This window comes from Heliconius melpomene, chromosome 16 (assembly GCF_056956725.1).
Source record: "Heliconius melpomene rosina isolate 202511_hmr_F chromosome 16, ASM5695672v1, whole genome shotgun sequence".
Taxonomy (NCBI): domain Eukaryota; kingdom Metazoa; phylum Arthropoda; class Insecta; order Lepidoptera; family Nymphalidae; genus Heliconius; species Heliconius melpomene.
This window is the reverse complement of record NC_140404.1, coordinates 10155560-10180983: the sequence shown is the minus strand read 5'-3', so window position 1 is coordinate 10180983 and position 25424 is coordinate 10155560. Positions and strand designations below refer to the sequence as shown.

At 30.5% G+C, this 25424-nt stretch overlaps 2 protein-coding genes across 5 annotated transcripts; one reads left to right on the top strand and one right to left on the bottom strand.

Moving 5' to 3' along the window:
- Positions 1-71: 71 nt before the first annotated feature.
- PCB (Pyruvate carboxylase) lies at positions 72-25293 on the top strand. 4 transcript variants are annotated; one of them, XM_085199775.1, is made up of 25 exons: positions 72-211; positions 8706-8955; positions 10537-10685; positions 12219-12359; positions 12577-12692; positions 13152-13246; positions 13514-13682; positions 14576-14682; positions 15324-15448; positions 15838-16047; positions 16506-16596; positions 16932-17067; positions 17456-17638; positions 18803-18853; positions 19378-19627; positions 19900-20047; positions 20185-20444; positions 20743-20957; positions 21192-21402; positions 21725-21931; positions 22139-22247; positions 22893-23018; positions 23320-23481; positions 23742-23817; positions 24108-25293. In XM_085199775.1, exons 2-25 carry the CDS (start codon positions 8866-8868, stop codon positions 24278-24280), a joined length of 3600 nt encoding a protein of 1199 aa, XP_085055901.1. In that variant the 5' UTR covers positions 72-211; positions 8706-8865; the 3' UTR covers positions 24281-25293. The 4 variants fall into 4 exon arrangements, with proteins under 4 accessions (XP_085055901.1, XP_085055900.1, XP_085055902.1 ...); XM_085199774.1 differs by lacking the exon at positions 72-211 and adding an exon at positions 4509-4638; XM_085199776.1 differs by lacking the exons at positions 72-211; positions 18803-18853 and adding exons at positions 4509-4638; positions 18343-18357.
- LOC146531010 (uncharacterized) lies at positions 304-2725 on the bottom strand. The gene is made up of 4 exons (XM_085199832.1): positions 2363-2725; positions 1445-1663; positions 1159-1288; positions 304-879 (listed from the first exon to the last, which is right to left on the bottom strand). Exons 1-4 carry the CDS (start codon positions 2399-2401, stop codon positions 752-754), a joined length of 516 nt encoding a protein of 171 aa, XP_085055958.1. The 5' UTR covers positions 2402-2725; the 3' UTR covers positions 304-751.
- Positions 25294-25424: the final 131 nt, after the last annotated feature.

Below are 25424 nucleotides of genomic sequence, written 5' to 3'. Positions count from 1 at the left end.
TTATTATAACATATTAAGAACTGGATAACATATTAGTATTTTATGTCTGGCAATGTATCCTTTACAAACGTCAATTTGAAATTGCACAAAACTGCAGTGTAGTCTGTGCTTCGAGGTATAAATATTTAATATTATATAAATTTTATATTATAAAATATTTTAAATAAAAAAAAATTGTGTTATTTCGTACGACCTAATAAAATAAAAGAAGGTGAGTTTTAATTATACTTTTAATAATGTTTTTATTTTAACATACCAAGATATTATATCATTGGCTGACTATAATAAAACTTTAAACTTCGTTTTTGCGTATTATTCATTGAACAAAAAAAAATTAAAAATAGTTTATTACACAAGATTTAAAACGGATCTTGTCTAAAATAAAGGAACTTATACATTAATATTCAATTTCTAATTATGTGCTATATCTAAATAATTATACAATTTATTGTAATTTGATCATTGCGATCATTGTTTGATGGTAATATACACATACATACTTAACATTAAATAAGAAAGAAAAACGTAACAATCAGTGCTGACAAAGTATAGTGTAAATATAGATGCATTTTTATGCAAAATATAATTAAAATAATATTTTTATACTCTTCATACATTTAACATTATATTTGAAACAAAAAAGGGACAAGTGTTCCTTAATTTTGTAAATGATACATTTGTTATACAATAAACAAGTTCTTACTGTTACTTAATTTTTAAATTTGGATTATGTTTATAATGTTCCAACATTCTAAGTTTGTTCCGTTGTTGTCTGTTCTTCATTAATTAATACTGTATGCCCAGTTATGTCAAACACAATACCTTTTTGTATAACATTATATTGATTGTATACAACAATAAGGCAATAGACATAAATACCTGAAAAGTGTAAATTTATTTGTTATCAGTACAATAGTAGTGTACATTAGGCTTTTATGGTGGAGTGGCCCAATTTCTGACTGTAATGCTAAGGATCTGTGTCCGATTTCTACTTTAGGGAATTAGTTATTTTCATAAAGTGTAGCAGTGAATACTGCCTCAACACACAATGTCTCTAAAATTTGGCCAGATAGTGTGAGATAGTTATTTTGATATATTCCCTTTGTTTCTTGTAAAGTGTGAAGCAAATAAAAAAAAATTGCATTGTAAACTACTTACCAAATATTACAATTGTTATTACACCTAAATTCCAGTAACCTTGTATAAATTGTAACAGGCCAGTTACAAATATAATTATCAATAGCATAGATCCATAAAGAAAGTAAGCAAGCACAAAACCTGATATCTTCTGTAAATTAAAAATTATATTGTTTTTAAATATTGCTTTTTAAATATTGTTTTTAAAAAAAATACACTAAGTCATTAGTTGAATGATGATTCAAGAGATTCAACAGCATACAGAATATTTAGCATTATATTTGGAAGACTAGTTACCAATACTTACTTTCCTTATTCCTATGAAAAGCAAAGTAGAAAAAACCACTGCAAGTGCAGATAAAATTAATAAAATTCCAGTAACTATCCATATTATCTTTGTGTCCAAGTTAACATGAAATATGTGTGGGGAATATTCTTTAATATTATGTGTATAATTTGGTTGGTATAACTTTTCTTCTCCTATGATTATATAAAGAGAAAAACCTACACCGAAAGTTCCTAAGATCTGAAAATAATAAAATTAATAATATATATAACTGAGAACTCAAACTGTAACAAGTTTGAGGCTTTAGAAAGGGTACGCGGTAGTTTGATGCCGCCCTGGTAAATGAATTATTTTATTTTTTTCTCTGGTGGATTATGCATGAGGTTGAATTCCATACTGAACACACAATGTCTTGAAAATTACAATAACACTGGGTAACAAATGGCTGATTATGCATATAGTATAAGTAAAGCCAATAAAATATGCTGCTTAATAACTAAACAATTATTATATTTGAGTTGTAAATGAGACCAGTCATGGTATAGGGACACACACATGTGACTATAAACACAATAAGATGTGGCTTCGATTCTCAGTCGAAGAAATGAAATATTTAATATTTTTATTTGTTCTCTCTGGTGTCGAGGCAAAGCGCGGCGTTGAGTTCCGCCACTAACATGCAATTCCTCCAGAATTCGACGAAAACTGGGAAACAGAAATGTCTTAATAATCTTAATGGAATGGAGTGTCTTAATACTAAGTTTCCAGGATCACTCTGTCTCCTTGCTATGTGCAGGATACAGCATGAACGTACAAAAATAATGTTTATTTTTATTTCGAATAAGAATTTAACAATAACATCGTTTGAAGCGACACCTCCATTTTAATATTTTACTCGTTTTAATATGTTAAAATCTAAGAACTGTTATAAATACTTACAAATGTTGCAATACTAAGTATAATGAGTCCTCTTGCCATTTTGAATTACGCGTAACAACGCGGCTTTTATCACCACTGTCAAGTTACTATAGAAAACAGGATAATTTAATAATTTTCAGTTCAGTTCAATTCAGTGCTTAATTTATAGGGCTTCGAGCGTGCCAGTTGAGCACCAATCAATTCGCCAATATCACATTTAATTATTTTATTCAAAACTATTACAACGTAATAATTTTATACGATATTGTATGTTTTACATTACTTTTTAATTCTAGTTCCCACTGAAACAGATTCTGGAATGACAATGAGCTTTACAAGTCAATCTCAAAATGTTTAATCACCAAGTTTGAATGAAAACTTTTTTCTAGGAACGACTTTATTTAACAGGGCCGTATTTCGAATATTTATATTTTTCATGCTTATTAAACTAAATTTTGTGATTTATTTATTTTTCACATTTCGCATCTCTCTTAAAACAAAGGCATTGTATTGGTTAAGGGGTGCAAACCAATGTACAAATCAATAATTTTTACAAGAATATTTTAAATAAATTGACCCAAATTTTTAACTAATTTTTAAACTATTTTTTATTTGTGAAAAATTATGAACAATTTAATTTAACAATCAGTGACGCGAATTTGGTGAATATATATATATACCTATATATTTAAAACGAAATAAAATATTGTTAATTATTAATATAATATTGGTAAGTTCGGCCCAGAACCTTAACAAGCATACATCATCAACTTAACATATGTGCCAACACGATTTATCCGGTCAGGGCGGTCAGTTATCGGGCTCTAAGGAGAAACGATAAAAAATATTTATAAACATTGTACGAAAGCTTTGTAAGCACAATGCTAAGTCTGAAGAACGTATGTACCTATATTATATTACTAGCCGACTTGGGCGGCTTTGCCCACTTGAACTATACGAATATTTATTAAATATATTTACAAAATATAATAAAAGAGTGGGAACGCCACTGAGTGCCACTGACTGAGGTAAGCCCGTAACCGATGATGGTAGAAATGTAAAATTTGGACAGATGTTTTTTTCGTAATCTTAGACACCTGGGATTCTGAGAGTTTAATTTTTTTTAACCCTTAAGGAATGAAATAGGAGTTGAAAATTTGTATGGTTTTCATTAGTTAAAATTTGAAATTTAGACTTGAAAATATTTCATCGAACACGTGTTTCATGGTTTATTAGAATTCACCCCTAAGGGTGCAAATAAGCAAGCCAAGCTGCGCACGTTCGCTAGTTTTTTATAGATTAGCTGGGTTGTTATAGTTCTTAGATGTTGCAGATCTTCTATATGTTAATGGAAAATGTCTATCGCGCTCAAAAACTTATGTTATGGAGGGATCAAAATATTTCTTATAATTTAGCTGGAAGTCTTTAAAATCGAATATAGCTTAGATCCTGCCCAAACCAAATAGTTACAAACAAACAAAAGTTTCATTCAATTAGGTTCAGTAGTTAAGAGGATGTGCCTGTACAAAAAGAAAATCATAGAGCCATATTCTATTATTTATCATAAGCGCCGCTTACCGCTGCATTCTGTTTTCGTAAAAATACACATATTATATCAATCATTCAATATACTATTTTTTTGTGTTTTATCAAAGTATAGATTGTTCAGTCGTCCCTTAAAAATAATTGTGGAAGATTTTATTGTAAAAAGGTCCTTAGAATAGAAACCGTAGACGGTGTTGAATTTGATTCGGACTCGTTACGTAAACGGTCTGACTTAGAATTGCGCCACATCATATCCATGTATGGTTTGTTAAATTAGCTTTCTTCACTCGCTTTCTTGACGATATATGATTAGACTACCTCGTCTCTGATAATGTCAAATGATGCAGAATATGCTTAAGAATTTTTTTTATAGATCTCAGATATATTTTTCTAGAGCGTAAAACTACAGAAACATAAGGTAATATTACATTTTTATTATATTTTTAGTAGTACCTTAAAAAAATTATACGATAATTTCGTTAAGTTAATATTTATATTTGTTGCTATGCTTAAAACGTCAATTATCCACGGGTAAGACAAAAAAATGATGAAACTGTCTCAAGACCAACTAGAAAAACTTTATCGAAATGTATTGTAATAGCGAAGTACGCTTCTTGCCATTGAACCCATAGATAAGCTTCTGTAGAGGTCGCTATGACCTGTTTCCACAAAACAAATACAAAATTGTCAGTGTCGCGCCGGTCACCGCAAAGTGTAGACGTGTTTAGTGTCGTGTTATAATATCTCGTGAGGTAAACTTTTAATTAATTTCTATAATTGCAAAATGTTTGCCAAACAAAAATTACTGCAATATTCTCATATTTTTCTTAATACTTTTTTTTATAAATGATTTCTTTAACTTTCTTGACCTTCATCAGTCATATTCTAGTAATTTATTATGCAATAGCTGTAATGCTAATTAATCGTGAATACATAAAAAATAATTAAATTTGTTATACGATACATATAAGACATTTATAGATTTTAATCAGAATATGTGTAACGTGGCAGGTGTAAACATTTTCACATAAAATTTACTTCGGTATTATGTAGATATACAAACACTGAGCTCGGTATGTGATAAGAATCAAAATTACTTTTCATTTCCATTTGCAAGCTTCTACAGATCTACTGTACATACATTAGTGATTTAAAAGAAACTATCGACACAAATTAATTACTTTAGAAGATGGAGGACTTCAAGTAATTTGCAGATGACATTGTCTCGGTCAAAACTTTTTTATTTTGCTACCCAATTTAGTAAGATTTTTTAAAAGCCATTCTTTAACCGGATTAATCGCGTATATTTAAAATAATATATTTTTGGAAACCCATTACATTTAATAATACATTATTTCACACACTTTGCGGTAGTTAGTCTGTGGTCACGGATAGATATTAAATATATAAGGATCAAAACATCCTATTAGCAACTCTTTCTACTGATTTATTAACAATATTAAGGACATTGAATGAAGAAATTGAAAATGAATATTTTAAGGATTATTTACATAATATGAGAGTATGTAAACAAAAATCTTATAATTAGTGTTCCATCCATGTTTGTAACAGTATCCATTTTAAAAGTAAGCAGCCAATTAACGCAAATGCACTTTGTATGGCAGCTGTACCACGCGTAAAATATTGTTCATAATTTAAAACACGAGGCTTATATCAGACGGCTAGTTAATAATCACATTTTTTTTATAGCCCAGGTCCAGGACTGAAATCAATAGTGTTTTTATTTCGTAAAACAATTAATTACCATATAAATATTTTATAATAATAATCAAAACTATTTATTAAACTACAGAATAAAACCCATTCAATAATCATAACAGTTTGTTTTGTACAATTTTCCTCAACTTTGCTAATAAACAAACACAAAAATAAAAATACAAAAGCTGATAATAAAAGCCTGTAGGTACATCTTTGTTGGGAATGCTCTAAGAATAAAAATAAAACTCCTTATTATTAGTTTCTATATCAATCGGAATCATGCAACCGCAAATGATTTTCCCTTCCTCTATTGAAGTCGTTATTTATAGATCATAATATAATTTTGTTGTTCGTGAACCGATAACAATGTAAGATTTGTCTTATTGTAATTTTAATGATATCTTAAATTTCATTCTTGTTTAAAACAAATTTGTTTGCTTATGCGGGTATTGTAATCCCTTTTAAACAAAACTAGCGTTTTAGTAGGAGGAGTGTTGAAAATTAATAAGGTAAGATTTGTTTACAAAAAAAGAGTGATGACTAGTAATTTCATACATAAAAGTCTAACATTGTTTAAAATATTTTTAATTTCTTTATATCAGTAAATTATAGTTTAACTTATAATTTTCTTCATATTCCTTTGGTTGGTGAGCTAAAATAAACATGCTTAAGTACTTATATTAAGAAGTTAATGTTTTACCTGCTAGTTCATTTACAATGCTTTCATATATTACACATGAACATGACCCCATTCTCCCTAGTATTAGCTTTAAACCTAACGATTAACAGCACAGAAATGAGCATTTATTTACGCATTCAATTAATTATAATAGTTCGTTCTGAAACCTATTGCAGATTAGAGGGTTCCCAGGCTTCTCTTCTCAAATATAAATAAGAGATTTTTAAATAAAATTTTCAATATTTTGATTTATTTTTGACAATATATTTACATTTTTTTTTGTCTTTGGCTCGGAGAAGTCTTCTATAAAATTGAGATCACTGATCTATAATGTTATTATGCAAATTGTACGAGGTCAATAATCTCTAGATATATTAATTTTACTACTAGTTCGAGTTCGACGGCCGGCATTGGCACATGTCAACCGACAGGTCAGGGTCGGCGCCTTTCCAACTTCAGTTAGAACCTCGGACTATATAAACCTGAGTTAATGAAACTGAGATTGCATTAAAATTATATATTTATGTATAATGATATTAGAAGCCAGTCCTGGCGCAGGGGCATAGGTGTGGCTATAAATGCGACTGGTTGTGAGTTCGATCCCAGCTCGAAGAAATGGAATATTTATTTAAATTTATATTTTCGTTTCTACCCTCTGGCATAGAGGGAAAGCCAGAATAATAATATTAGTTTTTAGGCATAAATAAATAGATAAATTATTTTTTTTTGTGTTTTATATTGAGTGATCAAACAAGTAATGTCTAAATGTGCGAAAACTTAATATAGTTTCTCTAGCTAGAACTAATAACAAGATAATAATTACTTATCTAATATTTTTGTGCTAATTAATAATAAAAGATATAAATTATAACAATTGATTACCATTATTGATACGGTATTATCAGTCACAAACAGAAATAAAGGAAAACAACTTATCCAAATTTCCATTATCGGCCAAACTCCTATCGTATAGAGACAGTACATTTAGATTGATTGTTGAGTGACACATTTTTTTTTACTTTAATTATTATAAAAATAATAATATTACGTACGAATCCTTCACGTGATGATGATGATGTAAATTAGCTATTGTTTTTAATTATGTTGTTGTTGAACTTTATATATGAATAAAGTAATATTGTAGTCTGTCTGTGATTTCAAAATAACCGTGTTTTCCTAAAAGTGTAATGTTATTTAACTATACTAAAGCATTAAAAAATATCATTTTTATCGTTTTTCCTGCATTTGTTTGTTTCAGTTAACTTAACAGTTGAACAGTTAAGTTAATTAACAGTGAATGTAATAGTAGTAGTAGTATATACCTAGATTTTATCCCCAAATTCCCACGGGATCGAATTTTACGTATTATTATATATCCATCCATCAGCCTTTTAAGGTCCACTGCTGGACATAGGCCTCCCCCAATGCTCGCCACTCCGCCCGGTCCTGCGCCCTTTGAATCCAGCGGGTTCCCGCTGTCTTCTTAAGGTTTTCGGTCCACCTGGTTGGAGGGCGGCCTGTACTCCTTTATTATATATATATTTATTAATTATTTTAAGATTATTTTGAACAATAATTTTCCCACGAACAGCAGCTTTATAAGTAATATTAAAATTAATGATAATATGTATTTAAATTTATGTATGTAATAATATAAGGGATATTACAATTATTCTCACTTAATATTAATATATGGGCTACATAAATATGTATTATCTTCCATAACGTTTTAAACGTATAAATCGAAAAAGGCTTAAATAGGTCATATCTGTTTTTATTTTTAGCACAAATGATTCAAAGTGATAAGAAGAAAGTAATTAATCATTTTCATGTAAAGTCATTAACGTGCTAATATATAAAGATTAGTAAAAAATATTTGCATGTCATTTGTGGAAGAAAGGTTGAAATACTTACCTCTTTTTAACTTGACGTTGTACTTCACCACGCAGCATTGGAGGCAGAGAATTTTTTTCTGGTGTTAAGGTACTCTGTTTTCATTGAGACACTTCCGTGTACCAATTTCTACCAAATTCAGGAAGCCTTGCATGGCGGAGCCTAACGCTGCGTTTCGCCTTTGAACCAGAGCGAGCAATAGAAAATATAATAAATATTTTATTTGCTCAAATGGGTATTGAACTTACAACTTGTCGCATTCGTATTCGCGCTTGTGCCCCTAAGCCACGCCTGGCTACAAAATTTTGTCATTTTTTAAATAACTTACTTAATTTTTTTTATAGTTTAAAACATTTTTTAATTATATTTATTTTTAATACAGGTAATTGTATAACAATAGCTTACTATAATACTTAGGTACAACAAGAAATATTAATTGTCTGACTTAGCTTAGAATTTTATTATTAGTAGTACATTATATTATAATTTTTTTAATGTTCTAAATTTCTTTTATCTCATTTGTTTCAGATCCACAATCGAGCGAGACCTCACGAAACGAACCGATCTAGTCAATTTTTTAATATAAATATTATTATAGTTGAAAAATGAAATAGATATTAACTTATTGTGATAAATCAAGTACTTAGTGTTTGTTAAATATTTTTATTTGTTATCTATCTTTCTAAAAATGCACATTTTAAAAGCAAGATACGCTCTAAGAGCGACCGCGAATCACTTGCAAACATGGAGTTGTGCAAGAAACCGGACGGCAGCCACAGTAAGTAAATATCAAATTAATTATTACTATATAATATATGTTATGCTACTTACCTTTATTTATATGGCATAGTGATACTAAATATGACATAAATATAGGGTGGTTTTGAATTTAAATTCCAAAATAATTTAAAATAGATTTCTTTCGATTGCTTTCGGTCATTTTTTGCAAAACAAACTTTTCGTCATCTTACAAACTTACGAAACGAGTGGTTTTTGTTATATATATTATATATACTAGTAAATATTACTAGTAAATAAATAATTGGCAGTGGCATGGATTTTTACATTTTTCTTTTTTTTATTTTCTTTGCCTACTTTGCAGCAGCAGATAAAAAAATGTCACGTTCAAAAAATCTGTATTTCTTCGTATAGAATTCATATGGCGTTAATATTATTGTTTATTTAAATAGGTGAAGGATACTCATATTGTTTCTTATTTACCTGTTTTTTCTTTTGCCTGATTGAATACTGATTGCTATCTCTGATTATTTTTTATCTAAGCTGACAATAAGTACATATCGTACAAATATATTTACTTAACTATTAAATATTATGACCTCGTACATCGTACACAAATTATTTTAAATAACAATTTAAAATGACCTTGTATAAGTCTCACAACACATATCTTTTTACTTTATCAGAAGATTTTTATAAAGAATTGTTGCTGTTGCTTTGATATTTAATATTTATTACTAAGTTCGATGAATATAAAATATTTCTTAAATAAATAAACTATCTAATTCAAGTCGTAGTACGTAGTAGTGTAATATTAAAATGCTCCATATTAACGCCGTATCACATTGTAACAGACCGAGACAAATTTTGTACTAAATCATAAAAAATAATAAGTATTAGATACTTATTTTACGAGAACTTTACGATTTTAAACCATTCGCTTCTTTTTTTTATTTTTTTATTATTTAATGTAACTTTTTATAAAAATATGATTTACAAAAATTATATTTAATATCTAAGTTTACTTAATAATAAAAGTTTTGAATATTAATTATGGAAAATATTATAAAACTTAATTATGCAACGTTAAAAAATATTTAAAAAAACATTACTTCAGTTCATTTATTAAGGCGTTCTGATTTTGAACAATATTTAAAAAAAATAATAACATTTAAAACCCTTGTCAACTTGACGTTTATGTAGTACCTGAAGTTTTTGTCAAAATTTATTTTGTAATAGGTAATACCACAGAAAACGATACCTAAAACTCGAAGAATTATTGAATTTGATTTTAGGTAATTCACGTACAAAACGCCATAAAAAACTGAATTGAACTGAACACTATTTCATCAAAAAGCATTACAATATGATTAAATTCGAAATGAAGTAGATAAATAGACATTTATAAAAATGTACAGTTGTAAAGTTGTCTAATTTAAAATAACTAAAAGTTTCAATTAAATCATTTAATGGTACCAGTAACCACTTGCGGGCACAGGCGGAACGGCCCGTTACTTTTAAATTATATAAATATGTAACCGTAACATTATATTACACATTAAGTATATATTTTTGTATTACCTTTAATACGATAATGCTAACTTTAATTTTCTCCTAACAGGACTCAAAAACTGTAGATTACAAGCCGATCAGAAGTGTTCTGGTAGCAAATAGAGGAGAAATAGCAATCAGAGTGTTCAGAGCATGTACGGAGCTGGGCATTCGGTCTGTCGCTATTTACAGCGAGCAGGACCGCCTTCAGATGCACAGGTACCTAATGTGTAATAATGGAAATGGAATTACATTAAAAAAAATAAAAAATTACAAAATTTCTTCGATTTAATTTATTCTTTGTAAACTATTTATAAAGTAATTTAGTTATAAATGAACAATGGACATGATCTTTGAGATTCGCGTGTGGAGTTTTGATTTTGCTAGTTCTTGTCAGAAGAACTTTATATCGAATGTAGCTAATTTTCTTAACAAAATTTTTACAAATCTTTACAAAATACAAATTTTTTTTCTGTACAAAACAGAAAATAAATATTCCATTTGCATAAGTAATCTGTTTTATTATATAGAAAGTAAACCATTTAAATATTTACATTAACACTGGTTAAAACTTGTCCGCCAACATAACATTTTTATCGCATTTCGATTTAATATATTTACGATAAGAAATGATAATTGGAAGAAAATTAGTATAGGTTTTGTATATGATTGTAATCTCTTTACAAGTTTTTTATTAACTGACACTTTATTATGGCGATAAGTTATTTTATCAACATTAAATGGAAAAAATATGAAGATTTATTGCATATTTCTGTGACGTTTGAAGCTTATGATATAAAATAGTATATATTTTAAATATGCCACTACAGAAATTTAAAGTAACTTTAAAAACAAAGTAGTAAGTGTATTACTCTGTCCAGGAAAAAATTGTAGAATTGTAATATCATTTGAATATTATGCAGGATAGATAGGCCTGGGCGCAGGGCTTGTGCCCCTACGTCACGACGGCCTCATAAGCAACGTATACAGATACTTTTTAATCTATTGGCAAAGATGTTCATCAAACAAAAAAAATGTCCGAGATGGTAATCGAAACTACTAAATCTGATTTAGCATTCACAATCATTTACTACCAGACCAATAGACAAGGCAATTTATATTAAAAAACTATAAAAAAATACCTAAAAGAATTTTATTTAATCTTATGTGCGCACTTATGTTAAATGATAGTAGGATTGACTTTGCACTTTGATTCTGTTTTGTTTATTACTTTTTGTATATTTTGTCTAATATAGAGATAACCTGATATCGTAATGTTATCAAGACAAACAATTGTAGCAATATTGACATAAATGATAAACATGACAATAAAACTATGCATTTTTAAAATTATCAGATACAGATGCTCACATATTTAAATAATACGATAAAAGAGTTATCTTCTAACAATATAAAATCTTCATTAATATGTATTACAAATAAGAAGAAAGGAGAGCTATAAGATTTTTTTCCTTTAAATCGATTAAAGCAATCGTGCGACTCTTGAATTTATAATGTAATAGCTATATATATATATGTTTATATATAGTATGTTTTTAGAATTTTTCCTCAAAACAATAACAATACTTTAAATGCTTATAGAAAAATAATAATTAGTAGTAGGGAATGTAATTGTCTTAATACTGGACTTCTAGGTACCCTCTGCCTACCCTGCTATGTTCAGGATATACATCGTGAAGCTACAAAAATATTTTGTATAAAACAATACATTCTTTTTTTAACTATTTCTAGACAAAAAGCCGACGAGTCATATGTGGTAGGCAAAGGACTACCACCAGTAGAAGCATATTTAAGCATCCCAGAAATCATCAGAGTTGCAAAGGAAAATGACGTGGATGCCGTACATCCTGGTTATGGCTTACTTTCTGAAAGGTAACATTTTATTATTTATGTATTACGTATTTATAATAAGGATTTCCAAGGCATTTTCCATTTCCCGCATGCAACACGCAGAGAGAACTTAGTCATTTTCTTATTTTGCCACTATTCTAGACATGCTAAGAGGATTGGGGTTCCGGACGGAGGAATTGAATTTAGAAATATATATTCTTTAATTTCTTTAATAATTATATGTATTTTTTTATTTTAGATCAGATTTTGCGCAAGCGGTAATAAATGCTGGACTTCGCTTCATCGGACCATCTCCCGCTGTTGTACAACAGATGGGAGACAAGGTAGCTGCGAGGAAGGCCGCTATTGAAGCTAGTATGTTAATTGTATTTTATATATAGTTTATACAGTTACCTTTAAAGAGAATGTAGTATTTTTCTGATTTATAAGCTATATTATTATAAAATTTTATCTAAAACTGTTTAGTAATTTTGGCGTGAAATTCAAATTCAAATTCAAAATATTCTTTATTCAAATAAACTTATAATAAGCACTTTTGAATCGTCGAATGAACATATGAACAAAAAGTTACCACCGGTTCGGAAGGCTGAGAAGCTATCCTGCATTACATTCAATAGACATTAATTCCATACATGTTTGTCCTCTAAGTATTCTTGAACAGTGTAATAAGCTTTACTTGTCAGAATTTTTTTTACTGATATTTTAAATTTTGGAAGTGGCAAATCTAGAATACACTGTGGAATTTTATTATATACGGAAACGATACGTAAAGTGGAACATTCATCCATCTTCATATATTTTTTTCATCATCAGAGGTGCCAATTGTACCGGGTACTGACGGACCAATTACTACAAAGGAAGAGGCACTAGAATTCTGTAAACAACACGGCCTTCCTGTCATTTTCAAGGTAAAATATTTAATAATATTATATGGAAATTGTTTGTTTTATAAAGTATCTAATTAAGTTTGTAACTTTAGTGTGAAACTTGAATTATTTTACATAAGAACAATGGAATAGGCCGTCATGATGTTTACTTAACGTAACTACTTATTGTGGTATATTATATAGTGGCCGTTCATTTTGAAAATTACCACTTAAGCTATTATTATTGTAAAGTTATCTTATTTTATAACTATATCTGAATATAGGCTAAACGCTTTTTTAACATTTCAGGCTGCATACGGCGGTGGAGGTCGTGGTATGAGGGTAGTAAGAGAGATGAGTGAAGTGGCATCCTCCTTTGAGAGGGCCTCTTCAGAAGCATTGGGAGCCTTCGGTAACGGATCTATGTTCATAGAGAGATTTATTGAAAGGCCAAGGCATATTGAAGTGCAGTTATTAGGTAAGATGATTGATTTATAACTAAAAACGAATTTTAATCGAAAAGATTATGGGTTCGATTCCCACTCGGAAGAATAAAATATTTAATATTTTCATTTCTTCGATCTTGTGACGAGGCAAAGCGCGGCGTTGAGTATACAACGTGAAGATAAAAAAGAAGAAAATGACATCTTTTATAAGAATCTACTGACTCTGTCAATAATCCAATAATTTGAGGAAAAGAAAAAATACATCTCACTTTATTATCACAGTTTATACTAGAATTATATTCCGAATCTTAACAAACAGCTTATGCAATTTGTATAGGTATTCTAAAGATACTAATTAGCCTTGACAGATAACGGTTAAATTGACCTAATTACATGTTAATAACCTTTACGGTGATATGAACATTTTACTGTCTTATCTAATTTAGCATTTTTCGACCGTTTTCCTACCTATATTTTTAACTTAACATATAGCAGTGTAGGCAGAAGAGTGAACTAGTGTCGAGACACTCTGTTCCCCGCAATCCGTCCGAATTCGAAATATAATGTGTAAAGTACGAGCACTCAAGATTAGTGGACTGAAAATAATATTTTTTCTCAGTTTGTATTAGATTTTCATGAAGCATAAATAATTCAGTCAATAAAAAAACTCAATATTTTACCCAGCGTGAGTTGAAGTTGGGGCTGTCGTGTCGCAGTGGGATAGCGAATGAATGTAAACAGAATGGTTTTGGGTTTGATTCCCATTCGGGGGAATGATTATATTTAAATTATTATCAACACGAAATGTCTCGAAAAGTTGGCGGAAAGTGAAGGACTGAGTAAAACTAGGTCCTTCAGTCCTTTATGCGAGATGAAGCTAAAAGAAACGAAATATATATATATTTACAATAATTTATTTTCTCAGGTGACAAAGCTGGTAATGTAGTACATCTCTACGAAAGAGACTGTTCAGTGCAACGTCGACACCAGAAAGTTGTTGAAATCGCACCCGCGCCAAGATTGGATCCTGAGGTTATTGTCTATTATTTTCCTTTTTTTTAATTATTGCCATTTCATAAATCGAAATCGAATGAGGCCAGTCGTGGCGCAAGGGCACAAAGTGTTACTGTAATTTCGACTGGTTGTGGGTTCGATCGCTACTTGAGGAAATGAAATATTTATTTACGTTTATATTTTCATATCTTCGTTCTGTTGTCGAGGCAAAGTTCTGCATTAAGTTCCGCCACTCAACACGCAATACCTCCAGAACTCGGTGGAAAGTGGGGAACGGAGTGTCTTAACACTAGGTTCCTTCTGCCTATCCTGCTGTGTAGCTGATTATAAATCGAACGAAAATCAAAGGGACAGCCTCTATAATGCGGAAAGGACACATTTGCTCCCCATTCACGCGAATTAATTTTTATTTCGTCGCCCCTGTACGTAACAAGACAAAGCGCGGCGTTGAGTTCCGCCACGCAACGTACAATTTCTAGAAATCAATTTCCCTAGCCGGTGCGTTGGAAACGGAGTGTAACAACTAAACGCTAAAATTCCCCTTCTATCTTATCTTACATGTGGGATGCAGCGGGAAACAAATAAAAGTAATTTGTAATACTTTAAAACTATTATTACCACTAATTAACAAATACTTACAAAGATTATTAATATAACAGACCCGTCAAAGGATGACCGACTGCGCGATACACTTAGCGAGGCATGTCGGGTATGAGAACGCGGGCACTGTGGAGTTCCTACTTGATGATAAAGGCAACTTCTACTTCATTGAAGTTAATGCTAGGTATTTGAGTCTTAAAATCTAATTAAGTATTTTGATTTTTTTGAGAGTTAGATTGTAGATTGTTACAAATATAACATTATTAATGATTTTATACATAAAATTTTTGTTTTTAAGAAACTGGTCAAAACACTTTAATCATCTTTTTACATTTTAAAGTGATATTTCCACAATTAAGTTTTTTGAATGGATCTTAAAATTGACTTAATTTACTAAGGTTTTAAATTTTATCAAGAATAAAGAAGTGAAAAATAAAAATGCATAAGATGTTTAACATTGTTACAGGGCTTTAGTCGAAACGAGTTCCTCTTAACTCTGAGTTAAATAAAAATTAATCAATCCAGTTCCCGTTAATTCAAAACAAATTTTAAATAATTATTATCTAATTTAAGGTTACAAGTAGAACACACAATAACAGAAGAAGTAACTGGTATAGACTTAGTGCAGTCACAAATAAGAGTTGCCGAGGGAATGACTTTACCAGAAATGGGTTTAACGCAGGATAACATCAAACCTCAAGGGTACGCGATACAATGTAGGGTGACTACTGAAGATCCGGCTAATAACTTCCAGCCCAGTACAGGCAGGATTGAAGTTTTTAGGTAATATTTTAATATTTATTAATTGTACTTATAAATAAAATTGAATGTCTGTCTGCGATTTCAAAATAACCGTGTTTTTTTCAAGTCTTAATAGTTTATTTTTGTATTGCACTTAAACTTAAACAAATGATTTTAAAATTATTTTTATGGTACAACGACATTATAGGCTTGAACAATACGAGTAATAAATAAATATTTGTGTAGTAATAAAATATTAAATAGGGCATAAGATTTTCGAGTTTAATCCAAATTATTTTGTTATAAAAGTAGAATGGATTCATATTGTATTGCACTCTAAGTATAAAAGCGATATAACTTAAAATTTGTAATATGTGAGAAAGTATAGAATCCTAGATAGTTATTTCATGATTTCTATATCGAAAAAGGACATACATAAACAAAGCTATGCTAAAGCTGCTTAACATAATTTCTAATTATATATTTGTTTTATTTTCCAGATCCGGTGAAGGCATGGGTATCCGACTTGACTCTGCTTCAACTTATGCAGGCGCTATTATATCACCCTACTATGATTCTTTACTAGTGAAAGTAAGTTCATTGAAATATAAATTTTATAATAAAAATAATTAATTTATCCTAATATCATAATTGTACAGTACAGTCGTACCTGCCCAAAAGCTATCTTAAATGGCTGCGCAGATTTGATTTTAGTATTTTTTTTACTTTTGATTATTTTCTTCCCGAGTGTATAATGCGCAAAAGTTCAAAAACCCTAATTTCAGCTACGACCCATAGACCTTACTGTCGACCGCAACTACAGTTAATCCATCTAATTTACTGTTTTTTTTTTAGTTTTACAGACAATTATTATTTAACAATATATTTTTAATACTATATTAAAATACTTCTTCTCCTACTTCAAGGTAATATCCCACGCTCAAGATTTATCAGCATCAGCAGCTAAAATGAACAGAGCGTTAAGGGAGTTCCGTATACGTGGCGTTAAAACCAACATACCGTTCTTACTCAATGTATTGGAGAATCAGAAGTTTTTGAATGGTGTGGATTTTTTTTCATTTTTTTAATATAAATTTAATCTTAGATACATAGGTGATAGAATACTGTATTAATTAACAATTTTATGCTTAATCTATATTTTTAATCAAATCTGTTAATTTGATTACTAATAATGATTTAATTCGACATAAAACTATGTATATATAACTTAAAATATTTTATTTAGTAAAAATTATTTGCCGAAAGCTTTAAATTATTGTGAAACGTAAGATAATCAATATTATCTCACAATTAAATGTTTTATTGTAAAATTTAAAATTGATTGTTTAATCTCTTTGTATTATATACTTCGCAGCATATAGGGTTAACAATTCATTTAAATATCTACATAATATTTATTTAATCTATAATATTCTAATTGTTTTAACAGGTGCCGTGGATACTTACTTCATAGATGAACACCCACAACTATTTATGTTCAAGGCATCGCAGAACAGGGCTCAGAAAATATTGAATTATTTGGGACAAGTCCTAGTAAATGGCCCCGCTACACCTTTAGCTACTAAAATACCACCATCTGATGTCAAACCGTACATACCGCCTGTGCCTTTAGGTAAGATTCCTCTTTTTTTTCAGATTCGCATTGTAATAACAGGGTAGGCAGGTAATTTTTTTAGGATCTTGTAAACTATTTACTTGTTTTTTGTTTTTAATAATATACAAGGCCGTCGTGGTGCAGCGGTACACCGACTGACTGTGAACGCGACGGTTGTGAGTTCCATTCCCTCTCTGGTAATGAATTATTTTCATATCCTCACTCTGAGCTCTGCTTCTGCTAACAAAACAAAGTCGGCGTAGATTTCTGTCATGCAACATACTATGTCCGGGAAACTGGGAGGTGCGTGGAGAACGCAGTGTCTTATCACTAGGTTCCCAGATTCCCTTTGCCTACCTATGCTTTGTGCGGAATACACCGTGGATCTAAAAATAATGTTTTTTTTCATTAATAATGATTTTATCTTCACCAATTAAATTTAGGTATTTAACACGTGCTTAATGTCTATATTACAATAAATCAAGTTATTTAACACTAAGTTACTAAATAACTGTAAAATATTTTTTTATTTGAATATAACAGATCTCTTTTGAATAATTTTATTTATTAATAATTAAAGGATTACTTTATTACACAATTTAAGTTATTACTTTAGTTACGAATTTAGAAACCATTCTGTTTTAATGAAGAGTTAAATTAAAATACTAATTATATGTTACTAATATTTTAAATTCACATTTCAATGTACTTGAATTTTTCAGTCCGCCCTGGTCATGGTAGGTTCGAGAAAGTTCTAAGATAATTACTTTTCGCCTGCTTTTAATATTCTACAGTTTTATTTAATTTAATTACCTTCATTTTATAACCACTTCTAAAAATTCACAATGATTATGGTAAAAGTGTTATTTATGTTTAACATGATGTTTTTGTTTTTTTTATACTTAGCTTAGCTGTATATTGATAAAAATGGTTATTCTATTCAAAAAATACTTAATGAGCATTAAATATATTAAGAAAAATCTAAATGAAATCATTTTTATCAAATCGAAAGGCAAAATTTTAACATAACAAAAAGCCATTTTATGTTGTAATCCATTTATAACGTTAATTGTGCGTCCACTAACACCGGGCTAACTTTAGTTTACTTTTTCCGCCATTTTGTTAAACAACACCAGCTTTAACACGCACTGTGCCATTATTATCACTAAACATATTTTTCAGACCTTTCCCCAGAGGCCGTTAAAAGGCAAGAACTGACTGGAGAAAACACAGGTACGGCCATTTTATATCATGCATGGAATGACATTTGTGAATAAACAACTAAATGTTTATGGGTTTCCTGCAATATATTGGCAAATTAAAAGAAATATATAAATTTCTATAAAAGTTAATAATGTATTTAATGTTATGTTTACGTTATTCTTTATATCATTGGAAATATTAATGTTCTCAATATGTGCATATTTCAATTGTCCATTTTTATGGGACAAATTTTAAAAGAATAAACAATCGTGCTTAAAATTTAACTTATAATAACTTAATATACACACCTCCCCCGATTATAAGAAAACAAAATCTAAATATGCATTTTTTTTTATAAATCGTTAATGGTTATAATAAAGTGTCCTTAGTACCATGACAATTTATTCTATAGTATACAGGCATATAATCGTTTCAACGTATGTTTACTTTGAAAATATATTAACAACAATTCACATATAAATATCTGTAATGTAGAATAGCACAACAAAAATAATTACATGCTAATGATTCATTTATATTTAACAAAATTGCAGCGGTAGAACCTCCGAAAGGTTTTAGACAGATTCTCAAAGACGGTGGTCCAGAGGCTTTTGCGAAAGCAGTGAGAAACCACAAAGGTCTCTTACTGATGGACACGACCTTCAGAGATGCGCATCAGTCTCTGCTGGCGACGCGCGTCAGGACTCACGACCTGGTATCAGTGTCGCCATATGTAGCGCACAATTTGAATAATTTGTATTCATTGGAAAACTGGGGTGGAGCTACTTTTGATGTTGCTTTGAGGTATTCTATTTCTTTTTGCTTGTTTTGTTGTTTTTTTTATTAGATTTCTATCCTCGTTCTATAAACGAGACAAATCATTCAATACGCAATGCCTCCAGAATTCGGCCAAAAGGGGTCAGAGTGTGTTAACACTAGGTTCCCAGGTTCCCTCTGCATACCTTTCTGTGTGCTAAATACAGCGTAAAGCTAAAAAAATCTTAGCATAATAAGTTAAATATTTAAATATTAACCATAATTATGATTTATGACATATTTTCTCTATATATTAAAAGATTTTTACACGAATGTCCATGGGAGAGGCTAGAGGATATGCGCAGGTTAATACCGAACATTCCCTTCCAAATGTTACTGAGAGGCGCCAACGCTGTGGGCTATACCAACTATCCTGATAACGTTGTTTTTGAATTTTGCGATATGGCGGTAAGTAATGGTTTTTTTACTGTTGATTATTGTTTAAATAATTTGATAATAATATATTAATTTAATATGATATTTAAAATATGTTAATAAAAAAGAAGAAACGAAAAAATCGTTTAAAAAAAAATTTCCATCAACAGGTAAAAACTGGTATGGATATATTCAGAGTGTTTGACTCTCTAAACTACTTGCCCAACCTAATATTGGGTATGGAGGCTGCAGGCAAAGCCGGAGGTGTTGTCGAAGCTGCCATCTCTTATACCGGGGATGTATCAGATCCTAGTAAAAAAAAATACGACCTTAAATATTATTTGAATTTAGCTGATGAACTAGTAAAGGCAGGAACACATGTTTTGGGAATTAAGGATATGGCCGGTTTATTGAAGCCTCAGGCTGCTGAGTGAGTAGATGTTTTGTTTTTTTTGTATGGTTTATCACGACTGACAAATAATGTCATAATTTGGTTCCTAATGAACAATTGTATAAAAATATAACATTTTTACTCAATGATAACTTGCCACGAGATTTATTAATATTTTACATTATCAAATTTCACCCAACTATATCAAACCATCTGGGAAGCTTGGAAGACTATGTGACGTCATGTCGGTTACTGTTTCATATTTACAAATAGAAAAAACAAATTTAAAAAATGTAAACGTAACTACTATTATATTAAACTAGTCAATGTTTGCCAGGCTACTAATAAAGGCGATACGCGACAAGCACCCGTCGGTGCCCATCCACGTGCACACGCACGACACGTCGGGTGCGGGCGTGGCGGCCATGCTGGCGTGCGCGCGCGCTGGCGCCGACGCTGTTGATGTCGCCGTGGACTCCATGTCCGGCCTCACCAGTCAGCCCAGCATGGGCGCTATGGTGGCCTCCTTGCAGGGGACCAACTTGGATACTGGTAAGTCGAATGGGTGCAATAAAATGTTAAAAAAATGCGACTGACTTCTTGTTAGGGATTTGCAGGCTGGCTACTAATGGGAGCTATGGTGGCTCTCATACAGGGGACTGACTTAAATTTAAAAAAAAGCGCCGACTACTATTAGAACTTAGATTAATCCTTATTGATAAAAACATTTACAGGTATTAAGCAGAAGCAAATTCTTAAGTAAACTTATTATACATTTTTCCCCAGGCATCCCCCTACAGACAGTATCCGAATATTCCGCCTACTGGGAACAGGCGCGTACACTGTACGGGCCGTTCGAGGCAACGGCTACAATGAAATCCGGTAACGCCGATGTCTACATAAATGAGATACCCGGAGGTCAATACACTAATTTACAGTTCCAGGCGTTCTCTTTGGGACTTGGAAGCCAGTTTGAGGAGGTTAAGAAGGCTTATAGGTAATTAGATTTATTAAATGTATATTTTTTCAATAAAACCTACTTCACTGAGACCATCGTTTCGCATCGGCAAATCGCCTGACTATAAAGACTGTTGTAGGGTCGAATTCCTCTCTTTGGTAATAAGACAAAGCGCAGCATGTAGTTTCGCCACTCAACACGCAATGTTTCGAAACTTGTGATACCTATGTAGGATATCACTATCCCGTAGGAAATTGTCATTTCTTTTGTCAACCAAGGTATTTTATACCCATTAGTAAACCTAAAAAGATTGTGGCGAAGTCGCAAGCAAAAGCAAAGTAAACAAAGATTAATTTTTCAGGGAAGCCAACCTACTCCTCGGTGATATTATCAAGGTGACCCCATCTTCTAAAGTGGTAGGAGATCTCGCCCAATTCATGGTGCAAAACAAATTGACCGCGGCAGAAATCGAATCTAGGGCCGAGGAACTGTCGTTCCCGAAGTCAGTTGTGGAATTCTTCCAAGGTGCCATTGGGGCACCTTATGGTGGATTCCCCGAACCTCTTAGGTATGTATTTTTTTATAAATGTATTTGCTATTGATTTTATTTTGATTAAAGTTATAATTTCTTAAAGTAATAAAAACTGAATATCATTGAAATGTTTTTTTCTTTGTAATGACTTAGTGTTAAAACACTAAGTTTTCTACCTTTCTTTCGATATGCAGAAAACAGCGTAAACCTAAAAAAACCTCCGTAATAAACATATAATTTCAGATCGAAGATACTTAAAGATATGCCCAGGATTGAAGGTCGTCCAGGGCAAGAGATGCCTCCACTGGACTTTGTCAAGTTAAAGTCTGATTTGCAAGAGTCCCACCCAGAGGTATTAAACAAATTTTATTTAAAAAGAAAAATTATATTGTTGCTTGAACTAAAAACTAATCTCTTTGAGTCTTTCTATTTAAATTTCATTTTTAATAGAAAAACATAACTTTTTTTTTCAATATTTATTTACTTACACTTTGAGAATGTATGCTTTTTGCATTTTTATATTTTAATTCTTAATTTTTTGAATATTGTTGCAAAAAAAAGGTATTATTTATTTCTACTTTATGCCATATGCATAATTTATAATACCATAGTATATACGCCATCTTGTTATAACTTAACAACAACTTGGTCTTGGAGCCTATCTTTATTATAATATCAACATTAGTCTAATTTGTTTGTCACAAAGTTTTTGCCAAATATTGTCGTGTTAAAAGATAAAATCGAGGCAAATCATCGGCCAGGGGCATAAAGTGTACCTGTAAACGCGGCTGTTTGTGGGTTCGATCCTCACTCGAGGAAATGAAATATTTATTTAAATGTTATATTTCCACTTCTTCGCTCTGCCTACCCTGATGAGTGCGGGATACAGCGTGAAGCTGATTTGATTAGATTTAAAAGCTATTTTTTTTATTCTGAAATTTAAATATATTTAATAAAAACCTTATTTATAAAAGTAACCTAAATCTTGTCCATCCAGGTATCCGACAGAGATGTGATGTCAGCGGCGATGTACCCGCAAGTGGCGAACGACTTCTTCCGCATCAGAGACAAGTATGGACCTGTCAAACATTTGGACACCAAGACTTTCCTTATTGGACCCACTGTAAGATTTTAATTTTTTTTGTGTTAGAAATTTTTATGTTTGTAGTGTATGCGTTTATGAACACATTCTTCATGTAAAAATAATAATTGTGCTCGCAACGCAAGTGTGACCCAATATCTCGAAAATTGGACGGTGCGTGTGGATTGTCTTAATACAAGGGTCTAGGATCCTTCTGCCTACAATACTATATAGAACATATAGCGTTTATAAAAAAAGACAATTAATGGTAAAATTAACACCAATTAACAACTCTGACTTGGATTATAATACAAAAACCTAACAAATTAAACTTATTATTCAGGTGGGAGAAACAATAGAAGTTAAAATTGAGCGTGGAAAGACGTTAGACATTAAGACATTGGCCGTATCAGATGAAATGACGGCGGCTGGTGAGAGGGAAGTTTTCTTTGAACTTAACGGTCAATTGAGATCTGTTTTTATAAGGGACGATCAGGCTAGCAAGGTAATTTTTTTTATATTGTGTTATTTTTTATTTATGTGTGGTAATTTGGTGGTAAATTACTTTATATTTGCCTGGGCGCATTTTTTTATCAATATATTGTGAAAAGTTGTTGATAATAAAATTATTGAATATTTTTTTTACATAATTACATTTTCATCTAAAAGACAGAACAGAGTGTGCATCACTTTTGTTAAAATCAAAAAAATAAATTTCTCTCTTAAATTTAATTTAAAGTTAAGAGATTTTTGTTATTTTTGTAGGAAATGAAGATCCATCCAAAGGCAGTGAAAGGTGATAAGAACCAAGTTGGAGCGCCTATGCCTGGAACAGTGCTAAGTAAGTATGATTTTATAATACAAAAAATAACAAGTATTAATTGAGACTATTAATAGTAATTATTTTTTAAGCATAGAGGTAAAGAAAAAAATAAATAAAAAATAGTTCCGAGCAAGCAACGCAACGCTTCGAAATTTCAGCGGAAAGTGAGGAACGAAGTGTCTTAACACTAGGTTCCCTCTGCCATCCTGTTAAATGCGGGTACAGTGTGAAGATGAAAAAAAAAAGTTTAAATGATTATAAATTTACGTTTGTTGATATAACTAATACATTTAATAATTTTATTCCAGCAATCAAAGTAAAAGAAGGTGACCATGTAGAAAAAGGCCAACCCATAGCCGTCCTATCCGCTATGAAAATGGAAATGATAGTTCAAGCACCCCGAGCCGGAGAAATTAAATCAGTTTCTATAACTAATGGACAAAAGCTAGAAGGAGACGATTTGATTTGTATTATTGATTAAATATATTTAATATTCATATATTTATACTGTTAAATTGTATATATATAAAAATATAGTTGAAATGAGTTATGAAGTTATAATTTCTTTGTGGATATGTATACTCTTTCTTAATATTTTGTAAATTAAGCGATTTGTTTTTGTTTTATATTACTTCTATTATATAAAGAGTGTAATGGTAGAGCAGTTCAAATAAATACATATACCGAATATAAGCAAGAAAGACATTGTCACATTTAGAATATTATAGAATATTTTTCTAATTTTATATGAAATTGAAATCTTTTAATATAGTTAATAATTCCTTACAATTAATCTGAATCTTTTAAATTCTATAGTATCTATAGAATTTTGTTATTTTGTCATGCACTTTTCTGTGAAAGTTCAAAATTATTATTTATTAATTTCTTGGAGCAACAAGGGTATGAAATTCGTGCAATTATAATGAAAACAAAAGCCTGTGATATTTTCACTATATAATAGTGGGCGATACTTAATGCACGACGGTACAAAATGTCCAACATCACATGGTGAGGCATGGTCGTGGCGTAGCGGCACCGCGTGACAGTAAATTGAAATGAATGAATGCGAATTCTTTTCATTACAACACAAGGCGTTGAGCCCTGCCACTCAACACGCAACGTCTCGATATCCGGGTTACAGCGTGTTACAAAATGGGATTGTAAATTCGATATTTGTTAAAAATGTTATAAACATATTTATAATCAATAAGCGACACAAAGTGTTAGAATAAGATTTATCTCAATTTTAGAATAATATCTTTTATTTTATTGTCATATGATTTGATTCAAATTTGTTAAAAAAGATGGGTATAAAAAATAAAATCCAAATGTTTTTTTTTACTCTTTATTTGTTAATGATAAAGATATTTTTATAGTTCAATCATCACAAATGTTTGTTAATTGAGTGCTTCCAATAATATGTTAGTTTTTATTCTTTTTTTTACTGTTTTTATTTGAAAATTTATAATATTATTTAATAAATGTTTTAAAAGTTACACTTTATACAATTTTCATTTACTTTCCCCATAATAATAGATGATGTAATCTAATATATATAAATATTTTATTCTTTATTCCTTTATAAAATACTGTGAGACTTTTAAAATAAAAATAAAACTACAAAA